The following is a 12,845-nucleotide window of genomic DNA, read 5'->3' on the forward strand; positions in this document are numbered from 1 at the left end:
AAAAAAAGAAGACATTTTTTGTATGAATTTCAACTCAAAGAAGACATTTAAGAGTGTGAACACGGTTCTGGAAGATAATAAGACTCAAAGAAGGAAATCTAAGCGATTCTATAAATACTAGATAAAATTAGAAGAGTAAGAAGATAAGATATAATGAGTAATAATGACAAATAAAATAAGGTACGTGCGTAGTCCGAATTAATCACATAAATATCATACAAAATATATGCATGCAACTCCACTAATCGTTTAACTATTGACAGGGTCACTATCGTACTATAATCGTGAGTATGGTTTCAACGAAAACCCCAAGGTTAAAAGGCTCATTAAAATTTAAAACCAATCAGTGGAACTACATATATATTATGCATATAAATCGTAGGTATCTTAACTAATTTAGTGGCCACTATACAGGTATGTAGTATTATATTTCTTTATCCTTTCCTCTCTTTTTTCTTTTTTTTTGTTTCTAATCTATAAATATATTCACTAGAGCTTCTTCTTTAATCATCTCTTACACAGCCTAGCAAGTTCACTCCCTAATCTTTCTCAAATCCATTTGGTTCAATCAAAATAACTCAATATGGCTTCTAAAGCGTTATTGTTATTTGTTGTGCTCACATTTCTGTTGGTAACTGGAATGGAAGGGAGGATACTTGGGGTTAACTCAAAGAGTAAAGATGGTGAGAGCAACGATCTTTTGCGACGGTTAGGTTACAATGTTTCTGAACTAAAGCGTATCGGTCGAGAGCTTTCCGTCCGAAACGAAGTAGATAGGTTTTCTCCAGGAGGACCTGACCCTCAACATCACTCTTATCCTTTGTCTTCAAAGCCCTAATTTTATCAGAGAGTTTGTGTTGCAGCCTTGCAATATGTATAATATTATTATGATTTTATGTTAATTACTGAAGACTTGTGAAGTCAATGGGATGTTTGAAGTCGTATAAGCTGCAAGATTGAGTGTGTACTGAAGTGTGTACTTGTAATTAAATTTAATTACTCGAACCATTATCTTGTTTTCTTCGTCGAACGACCAACTTCAGTATAGGCATGCATGCTATACTATATATATTTTATAAGTTTTTAACTATTTTCCTGCTCTTATACCGTTTATCATTATATCACTAAAAATATACTTCAACCCATGAAGATAAAACAAAATTATAGTTACATGAAACAATAAGATCATAAAATGTTTTAGAAGTTGTTTATTAATCACCATAGAAAAATGAATCATCCTCTCCATCAAGCTCAACAACATAATTTTACGTACATATTGCATTCAATATTATCAAGTTATCCTATTTTAATCACGCACCTAAGTTTTATTAACCACATTCGTCTGTCTGCACCTTCAAGTTTAATCTCCTTAACGCCAACAATATCCAGAGGCGCATCATCAACTACATACATTAATTACCCATAATTGCATACAACATAATTTTCTCCAATGTTATCATAATTGTATATATGTGTTGTAGTGTGGAATGAGGCCCATAAGTATCGGAGAGTCCATCGAGCTATAACCATAGGATATGAGATGTCATACTAATACTTGATTTTCATTTCAATATATGTCAAATATCTTGATACTCTGTGCTGAACCATTGTGCTGAACCATCTTATCTTGAAATGTAACTGACTTTGTTGCTTTTTGATACTATATTAAGGTTTTGAACCCAAATCCCACCCATAAAAAAATAAAAATAAACAATACTATTTATACCAGTTCACCCTCAATATAATAGCTGCATCCACTTCCTCTGTTGTGGATTTCACTTCCATCAAACTAGAATGTTAAAAAGAAAAAAACATTTCTCTGTTTTCGCTCTACATCATCATGTACAAAATAAAGAATATATAAGATAGAAAAACGAATGCATATCTAAAATATGAACTTTCTAAAATATTTTTTTGGTTTTTGGTTCAAAATCGGTTTAGTGATTAGTTTGATTTGGTAGGATTTTACTAGAATCATGTTTATGTTACGGTTCAGTTTGGTTAGCCGAATCGATCGGTTACTTGTTTTCTATAACCAAAAATATGTCGAAATTAAACCAAACTAAAATATATAATAACTCGAACTAACCGTTTTTTCCTGAAGAAACCCCCCAAAAAATCAGATTAATTCAATAGAATTTCGTTAACCAAAAATAATTGATCAAGAATCGAATCAAACCAATTATTTATTTTGTTAATTTATATGGTATTGTTTGCTAATTAAAACAAAAAACGAGAACCAAAAAAACCGGCTCAACAATTACATCTCATCACCTTAACATCTCGTGGTTTGGTTCAAGAAGTTTAAATTAGTTCATTTATTTATTTTCCACACGGAAAACTGTAACAAGTAAAAGTTTTAATTCTTTTTTCTTTTCTATACTTCTGATTTTTTTATTGGTCAAATAAATTGAACTTTTATTTGTTTTAAAGTATATACAACAAGAAAAGCTTGCATCATCGAATGTTATCTTTTCCAAAGTAATACCAACTCTAAATCAGTTTACCTTTTAGGAATAGCATTTTTAATTGTTAGTCTCACATGACGATTATAATGTTGATAAAGTAAAAAGAAAAAATGACGATAAAGATAGCATGTAAATGGGACGGCGACCTTCGGAAACCTAAATAAATACATGAACCGTGGCGAATTGTTTGGAACTAAAGTGTGGTTGTCTCCCCATAAAATAAATCCACTTTTCATAGTTAGCTTTGATGCTCTTTGTTTCCAGTTATATATTTGCTATCACTTCTTTTTAACGTGTAATGAAATATATACTATGTTGTTTAAAAACAAAAATTGTAAATCTAATATTACTTTATTGTGATTTCCATACCTGAGGTTGATAATTAGACTGCAGAAAATATACTTTAAAACAACCCAAGAGGCAATAGGATCAAGCGGCAGTTAATACGGGTAAATTATCAAATTGAATTGAATGCATATTAAATGTGTCATCAGTGTAAGAGTTACAATGACTATTTTTTTGGCATGAACTTGGACAGTTCAGCTGAGAAACTCAGAAAACTCATTTGAAAACTAGCTATGTAATGTTTACTAGGGTTACCTAATTATCACCCAAATCAGCGGTTACAGCTCAGAATGAAAGGGTGGTGTAGAGATATTGGCATTTATTCTTTAGTCTGATTATTCTCAGCGTCCCAATAGATTCATATATCCTTTTGGTACTCACAGATCCATGCATGACCATGAGTAAGGCATCTTACTGATGGCACTAGATGTGTCTCTAGACTCTAGTGATTATCGTTTTAAGAAATATAAAAAATTTCTGGTTAATATCTTTATTCATGGGTTTATGGCATCCCGTCAAAACTTGAGTTTTCTAGAACCATAGTTATGTCTTTGCTAGAGCGTGAGTAAAAAAATGTTTGGAGATAAAATTTCTATATTTTGAGTAAAAAACAGAAATTGTTTTCAACATAAAAAAACTTTCAAAAAGAAAATGGACTATATTATCAGACTCTACATTGCGCAACGAGATATTGCCAATGCTTATAAAGAAAATAATAGAAAATGAAAATAATACATGTTCTACAATTCTTGAATAATTTTCACTTGCGAAATTGAACAACAAATTAAGATTTTTAAAGAATATATAACTTTAATTTCCATTGATATATATCTTTATATACTGCATAGGTGCTAGATATATGTATATATATATATATATAATTATTTTCTTAATGTACGAATGCATGCGCACAAGAAACAAAGTATTCCAAATAAATACATGATGACTGTATATTTTTATTTTATGTAAATACTAATGTGCACAACAAACAAAGTATTCCAAATAAGTACATGATGACTGGATACTTTTTCAAATATAGAGTTTCTTTGTCGTTATGTTTTTTTTTTTTGTTTTAAATTCTATAGGTTTTAGCTTTAAGTATGTGTAGACTTTGTCGACTAATTAACGAGACATCTATAGAAAAATGAATTTAACAAAAAATAATAGTATCTAACTACCAATACATTATACCTAGATTCTTGATAATGCTTGTTGAACAAAAAAAAACGATTCTTAATAATGGTTTTTAAATTAATAAAAAAGAAAAAGAAAAAAGATTCTTAATAATTTTTCTTGACAAGTTTCTTACTAATGCGTCTATTATATATTGAGTTTTATCAAAAACAAGCGTACGTCAATTTTTTTTGTTTTTTGTTCTTTTTGTTTAATTAATATATAATAATCCTCGATTCTAGTCATTAATTAACGACAATATTAAGAAGTGAATCTTCAATATGGCATCGAAATGGTTGTCCCATGAGGCCATGAAAGGCTCAAAGGGTCGATATGAATGTATAGAATATACACATGCATGTGCGAATCAATTGAATAATCACTACTTAAATGATATTTGTTTCTTCTTTTATTTATCTATTTGTCAAAGTTCACACACCTACGCATGATACAATGCACAAACATAAAAAGTTTATGGTATTAGTGGTCAAAGTGATGACATCCACGGTTTGACATCATGTATTCTTTTAGAAATAAGTAATGGTAATCTTATCTCTCTTTGGCTCATCCGTAAACACAATGCTCAAATACTTTTCTTTTTTCACGTCATTATCTCGTCCGGCCACCATCTTCTGTTGTTGGAAGCTCACTAACGTAAAATCATAACTATTGAGACATATCTTAGATACATTTTCGCTAAAAATTATATGTCAAATCATCTGCAAAACGCTTATCAAATTGTAAGATTAATTGATTTTCAAAATACAACAGCCACTTACGTAATGGAAGATTGATTTTTTCCCCCAAATTGGAATCCAATATAGTATCTAAGAGATGTGTATCGATCATTTAAAATCAGTTAAAAAAAATTCTGTGAACCTCCTTAATATATTTATTTAACAAAAATTTATAGCTTAATGTAAGTATCATATCGATCATTAGGGGTGGACACAAATGAGCATCATTATTACTTATATTTTTGATCCGCTATATTTTTTGGATTAATTGTACATACTTTAGACCTAACTGAATATATATAAAGGGTTCAAATATCTCTTTTTGTTAGTAGAAAAAAAAACTATATAAGTAACTTCGAGGAAAATAAATTGGATCTTAAAACTTAACCTGCTAATGATGAATTTAGCATCATTTTGAAGGTTTGCATGTCAGCTAGATTGAGCCCATAAGCCTTAAGAATGGTAACTTGGCCCGATGAACCTAATTGATTCCAAAGATTATTTTCCACACCCAGATATTTTACTTTATCATCAAACCTATGCTATTGTTTTTTTTTAAAAATTGCGCATATTATATGCCATTATGTTGGATTTAAAAATTCAAACGATCTATGAAAACATAATTTTGAAAAGAAAAAAAGAATTTTAAAATAGAGATTTTTCTTTTCATTTACATTGTAAAAAGTAACCAAAGGAAAAAGTTTGTGAGTAACAAAGTTACAATTAAAAAAAACAGTGTATTGTCGGGAATAAAAGAAAAAGTTTTATAAACGATTTTTAAGCCTCTTTAAAAAACATCGTGTCATTAGATGACTTGTCGCAACAAATTGCGGTATTAAGGAACGGCCGGGTCGCATCGGTCAGTGTTGCGCAATGTTTCAACTATTGTTGAAAAGTTTCCACTCGTGATGTTTGTCAACCTAAAAATCAAAACCTTGATGGAATTACATATATGTCAGAAAGTTTTTATTGTCGGCTCAAAGTCGTGACAATGAGCAAAGAAGAGACCAAAAGTGACACCATAACTGGTCAGGTTCAATAATTTTTCCCATATACAAGAATGTGTTTGTATAGTGGGTTGGTCTTGTCACATGAGGTTGTAGGGGCCAAAAACTTAAGAACGTTTGAGATATTGACACACTTATCCAGTCGTGACTAAACGTTTTACATTTGGTCCTGCTGTATGTCATAATATTACATTTAAGCTAATTGTACGATGGTGTGAAAGAACTTATGGTCGTTGTACTTCTAGGTTAATCTGAATTCTCATCATTGCATGTTTTGTTCTAATTTATCTTCTTAGTAGGTATTTTATTTTACATAATTGTTTTCGTAAAACATATTTACGTAAGTAAGTGCTAACTGTATCTTATATCTACATGCAAAGAAAAAAATGAATTCTTAAATGGTTCAAATTGTGGCAGAATACAATGTAGAAAAACTAATCATATAATTACTCTAATTTAACTATAACGTGAGCCGTGAATAAATAGAAAAACTGTATACTACAGAGTACAGTCCACAAAAATAATACTAGATACTATCAAATAGGATATTTTGTCCATAAATCGTATGACTCTCACTAATTATTTTGTCGAAATTTTCGTTTTGTTTTTACTATTATTAATTTGCGAAAAATGTAACTAATGGTCAGGTTAAAAATTTGGAAACAAAAGAGATATTTCGGTGGAGGACTTTAAGATTGTTTATACTCCAAGAGGATGTAATGGAGTGGCTTATGAAGTAGCAAATATTAGATTGTGGGCTTCCAACCTAAAACCAATTGGCAATGAGTGGAGAGACCCATATATCTTATATACTAGTCAGGATCCTACTCAACTTCCAATGTGGGATATTGTATCCCTAATAGCAAAGGTGTCTCTTTCTTTCGAGAACTATGACCCTAAGTTGTACTCGTTAATGCCAAATTGGATACAAAGCAATGTAATGGTCGATAAACCAAGTGTACTTTGAGTTGGTTAATGAAAGTTGAAGTTGAGCCCAAAAAAAAAAAAAAAGATATTTCAATGAATCGATTAAAAACTACTACTTATCCAAATAAGTGAAGAATATGCACAAATGGTCGTATGACACTAAGTGCAACCTTATCTAACTACAAGTCTACAATACAATAATAATAATTCAATATGGCAATATGTTTAACAATGTTTGAAACACGGAATAGCTCTAGACTCAATGTATCCGGCGGAGACACATCGCCGGCCGGGGTCCCATTAATCGTCACCGCAGAAAAGACAAGGTTTAAGATAGAATTTTGAGAAAAGGCAAAACTAAAACATGAAGTGCGCACGTGGCCACTAGAGTTTGCCGTCTGAATGAATGAATCTGTCTTCTTTAGGGCCACCACATGAACATCACTTTAAAGAGAGTTTTAACAGTTAGTTTATAACGCCATATCTGAATTGACTTGTTACGTGGACGCACCCAACAAACACAAACTCCATACTTTGTTTGATCCATACATGAAACTGATAAAGTATATCTGATATTAATTGGAGTTCGAGAGGGAGAGAGAGCGATATGTGAGTATATATGGCGCCGTCATTGCACGATGTAACGTATCTTCTTAATTTATTATGGCATTTATTCTTTTTTTTTTTTTAATTTAGTAATCTAATCCAAAATTGGAACTTCATCAACACAATAAGCATTAGAAGAAATTTGTTGGTGATCCAAAAAAAAAAAGAAATATTCTTTCATTTCTTTGTTTTTTTTTTTGGTGGAATCGTTCATTTCTTTGTTTGAACTTATATGAAATATTCTTTCATTTCTTTGTTTAGTTTATATATATTTTTGAATTATTTTGATTTTGATGTTTTCTGTATGTTGCAAAAAATTGGGTTAACAACCAATCGGGGAACTGATACATATTAACATAATGTTGATTCAAACGGAACGTAACATATCATAAATATAACAAAATGCACCTTGCATCCATCCTTAATAAAAAAAGAAGATTATAAGTCCAAATTTTTTTCCTTATATATATATTTAAAATAAATTAATATTTTTGATGAAAAATAAAATTGAAAGTAAATATATAGCTAATTGAATCAGTAGAATCTAGTACTTAGGTGCCTTCTTAGGTTTTGGAAGGGATAGATAAGAGTTTTGAAGAGGCATTGTCGCTTTCATGCATATGCTTTACTTTTCTTAATACCAAAAGTTATTCTTCACACAATAAACTAAACACAAATTAATGTGGCAAATAATAGAAAGAAACATCTTCAAGAAGATATAATATTACTGATACGTTTCATCAGTAAACATACCTCAAAAGAGAGAGGAGATCGGGAACTCATAATATATGTCATCCATGGATTCGAAAACCTGAATTAAAAAATTTGACTCTTAACAAATATCAAAATTTACAAAAAAAAAACTATCAAATAATCATAAAAAGAATTGTCATTCAGTTTCCTGTTATAGCAAAGGAGGAACAGACGACTTGTCGGTCATACATATATACCCCAACAAACGTATTGTGTATATATATATATATGTATGTATATTAGTATATATTTGTCCACCATTTTATTATATTTTCTCAAGTTATGAAAAACTAATACGTATATAAGTGAATTATGTTTTATAACTCGTCGAAAAAAAAAGATATGTATACGAATATTCGGAGACTGTAAACAGTTTTTTATAAATACCGCTTTTCTGTATATGTAGCCAAATTACAAGTGCATGTAGCATGTAGCCGAATTTGAAGACTATAATCTAAAAATTACAAAACATTTTGATAGCCTTAGAATTTAAAACTATCCGAAGAAAACATAAAGAAAAACTGCACGTACGTATCAAAAATATATATAATGCATGGTCGATGGATATTATTATCTAAAAATCCTTTTAATATCTACCTCTAGCTAAGAGACACCTAAGATAAGAGTCAAATCGAATCAAAGAGCATCAAATTTACTGACTTGTAATCTAGTCACGCTGCTATTTATGTAATGTGGCCTTTGGTCTCCAGCCACCATCTTAAACTATAGTATATGTTGATTATTGACATAATTCCTTCTCAGATTATTCTTTTGTGTCACATTAAGACCTTAAAATAATCCAAAGCATACTTTTGTCGCCGACTCGCCGTTGGTTACTTTTTCTTTTCTTTTTTAGTTATCTAATAGACTAATACTTATATTTATATACTTATATATAACCAAATAAAAGTGAAAATGGATAAAACTTTTGTGTTTAGGACCTACATGAGCATGTGGATATATGTCTGCCCGACATCATTTCCCATGTGGGCAATACTAATTTGTCGAGCTTATGACTAATTATTATATTACTATATCTTAACTAACCAAATATTCTTTACCCAAAAAAAACTAACCAAAGAATGTGGTTGTTGAGTGGCAATATTCGAATGGAAATGATTCTTCTTTTAAATCTAATAAATTCTCATAGATCGAATTTTAGTTGCTAATTGACTACAGTAAACGTTTTAATCAACCTTAAAAAACTGGTTTTTATAGAGCTTCAAGATTAGTTTGAGTTTCTGTGAGGATTTTTGTAGAGGAACTTTCCTAAATATATCACAACAGCGCTAATTGATTTATGAAGCAAATACGGATCGATAACCCAACTGGATTGATGACGCTGATCAAATCAATCTACTAGAAATACTTATTAGTTGTCAGGACTCGATGATAACTTATCTACAAACTTACCCTAGTATCGATAGCTATTGCCGAGTTACAATGATGTGTAACATGAAACAAAGACACCTTATAATGGTGTTGGACACGAACAGAGAGATTAAACTGTTTGTAGAAAAATTGTCGGCGACTTTTAATCGTAAGACTAAGAACTACCTTCGATTAGGGTTGGCATGCATGTACATTTTGTCAAATTATTTTGCAGAGTGTCTTGTCAAATTATATTCCTTTTTCCACCTTAGCTATATGTTTTTTTGTCACTTATCTTCCTTTCTGACGTGGTCGGACAGAACAACTCTTTATTCATCTCCTTTTAAATATATAAATTTGAGAAGTAACATAAAACTTAAAATTTATAAGAAAAAAAAACTGAAACTTTTCAATACTAGGGCCAACGCACAATGGTTTTCTAATTTATCACCTTTAATAAACAATATAAACGAGGTCCGAAGAATGAGTATGTTCGTGGCACGGTGGAAGAGTGTCCGTCAATTGTGAAGGTATTAAAAATCCGACAAAATTTATGACGCAGTTAGGATTTTGGAATGACAATTTAAAATTTATTAATTAAATTTATACATATTTAGGAAAAAAATATCAGAATTGGAAGTTGCAAAAAACAAAAAAATGAACAACGTTTTTTACAGGAAAATACATTTGAATTAAAGTTTCTAAACACTAGTTAAATTTTTTTTTTGTCAAACAACACTAGTTAAATTATGGTGCCAAATTTCTTAAAAGTGGCTGCTAATTTAAGACCAAACATTTTAACTCCTAAGTTAACAGCGTTACCACGTAAATGTTTTATGCTTATTCAGAATTAAACTGTGCTCATACATACATACGCTTTTGGTAACGGAGGAGGTAAACTTGTTCTAAAAACAAAAGCCTGAAAAATGTCAGAAATACGATATTTGAAAATATGTTTACAACTTTTAAAAACCTCAAAATTCAAAATGTTTATAGCATATATGACATCTCAAACTAGTTGATTATAGATTTTTTTTTTTTTTTGGACAAAGTTGATTATAGATTATGAACAGATTTTTTTTTCTTCTAAATATATTATATGCTACTGCCTACTGGTATAGAAAATCACGTAATCGCTTATATATCACTACTATATAGGCACATTTTTTCTAGTATTGTTATAAATTTATATCACTACAATAGAAAAAAAAACTCGGCTTTCAATATAGTCATACAAACGATTACTAGAAATGCTACTGCCTTTTGGTGTAGGAAATCACGTAATCGCTTATATTACTATATTGAAAAAAACTAAGATGAGCCTCTCTTTTCTATAGTAGTGATATAAACATATAACATTACTAGAAATGCTACTAACACAATGTTGATGATTTATATACAATTGATTCCTAGTACCTACCTACGATGATATATTCGGCGGTTGCGAATACCGTTAGGAGAAAAGTCCATAACAAATATCAAGAGCAAACTCATAAACTAAAATACATATACCTTGTAGTAGTTTAGCATAAGAATCTAGATTAGTTGTAAATTTTATATTATCCTAGCTAGTGTTAATGAACGTTATGTCAAACCTTTTTAATTCTTAATTAACTATATGTATGTATGTAAAGTCAATTCTTACTGGTCCCCGAATTATAGATTTTCCACCTGAGAACTCCGAGCACTAGATCAATTGAATACTACGATTAATGCCTATGTGTACGTGCATTAAATTTTATAGTAATAATAAATTATGAATCTAGCTAGCTTAGCTTTCGTTTGCTGTGGATCCCATCAGGTTTCTCTCCACTAACCCAAGCTACTCTCTATTCAAAACCTACTCAACTTATGTTGGTGTTTCTCATTTTCTATAAATAGAAACTCACAACGCATACAAAGCCATCATACTCTCTTAGCAGTCTCTCGCATTTTGCATCTTTTTCTCACAATCTCTCCCAAGCCCTCATAAGCACATTTCTTCATCTCAGTCACCTTCTATGGCGAATTTGATCCTTAAGCAATCTCTAATCATACTTCTAGTTATATTTTCATCACCAATCTTAAGTTCTGAAGCTCGAATCCTTCGTGCATACCGTGCCCCCTCCATGGGAATTATAGATAATCAGGTTCTACTACGTGAACTCGGTTTTGATCTATCCAAGTTTAAAGGTCATAACGACAGGCGTTTCTTAGTGAGTTCCGACAGGGTTTCACCAGGAGGTCCCAATCCGCAACACCATTATTGAATGGTCTATATAAAACTTTACCGAAGATCCAAGGACAAAAAATTTGATTGAACCATGCAAGTCATATGATGACTATCGTTATCTTTATGTTTTTGTTTCTCTTCTATCTTTTTTTTTTCTTAAACTTACGTACAATGGTGTTGTATCAAGGTTTTGGTATTCTTGTACCACCATACCTTAATACATCAAGCTTTTACTCTTTATGTCTTCTTGTGTCTCCAATGAGTTACCTTTTATGTAACAACATTTGGTTAATAATCAATGTCCCCTTAGCTTTTGCGTAAGAGCTTTACCTTTTTCATTTTGAGAGATACAGACATCTATTGATTGAATTTATTAGCACTTCAAAATGTAAGCCACTATTGACAAAATATATGTTAATTTTACCAGGAGCCAAGATCTTACCCCTAAGATCCTCTTGTTAATGATGCCCAAACACATCATAAAATGTCAGAAGCAACAGAAAAAGTTAGAGATTCAAGTTAAAACTGGGACACTCTCTCCTAGCCTTGATCTGTGATATACTTCTACTATGACACGATAAGTAAGTAATGAATGTTATCCACAATTTGAAAAGAAAGAAACGTGTGCCTTCACGGAGCCATCAAACTCAAGCTAAGCTATTCAAGAAAATTGATATCTCATTATTCAGAACAACATTAGAGATGCTCTAATAATAGATAGTCCTTCCAATTTTCTAATATATTCGCCTCAATATACATGCACACCTATAAAGATGACTCTTCTAATATAAACATGTCACATAACAATTAATGTTATCAACATAATACTTATGATACAAGATAAAATATCATCTTTTGTTATAAACAACTCATGTTTTGATAAATATCGTTTTATGTATGGGTTTCGGCCCATAACCTCTTTGATTATTAAAAAAAAAAGTTTCTTGTTCTTTTTTTTTTTATCAATTTATCTCGTTTGTTAAAAGAAGCGTGTATAACAACAGAAAGAAAAAAACATTTATTGTAAAACAAGAATACGATCGATATTACATGTTTGCATAAGAAAATTGATTCCTAGTACCCATGCACAAATATAAATTGGTAGTTGTAATAAAAAAATCCATGATAAACAACAAAAGCATATTAATGAATTAAAATCTATATATAACCTAGTAGTAGTAGTAGTCTAGCACACGAATCTAGGTTCGTTGTAATTTTAATATTATCCTACTGAACCTTATGTCAA

The 12,845-nt window shown here is 30.6% G+C and overlaps 2 protein-coding genes across 2 annotated transcripts; both read left to right on the forward strand.

Moving 5' to 3' along the window:
• The first annotated feature begins 530 nt into the window (after window positions 1–530).
• On the forward strand, window positions 531–983 carry LOC17888381 (CLAVATA3/ESR (CLE)-related protein 7). Its single transcript, XM_006295790.2, has one exon. It carries the CDS (start codon window positions 584–586, stop codon window positions 836–838), a length of 255 nt encoding a protein of 84 aa, XP_006295852.1. The 5' UTR covers window positions 531–583; the 3' UTR covers window positions 839–983.
• Window positions 984–11,143: 10,160 nt separating this feature from the next.
• Window positions 11,144–11,751, forward strand: LOC17888523 (CLAVATA3/ESR (CLE)-related protein 5). Its single transcript, XM_006295741.2, is given in 3 exon segments — window positions 11,144–11,188; window positions 11,269–11,316; window positions 11,319–11,751. Coding segments are annotated over 3 exon segments (411 nt in total). The 3' UTR covers window positions 11,637–11,751.
• The last annotated feature ends 1,094 nt before the right edge of the window (window positions 11,752–12,845 follow it).

This window comes from Capsella rubella, unplaced genomic scaffold (assembly GCF_000375325.1).
Source record: "Capsella rubella cultivar Monte Gargano unplaced genomic scaffold, Caprub1_0 scaffold_4, whole genome shotgun sequence".
In the NCBI taxonomy this organism is placed as follows: Eukaryota; Viridiplantae; Streptophyta; class Magnoliopsida; order Brassicales; family Brassicaceae; genus Capsella; species Capsella rubella.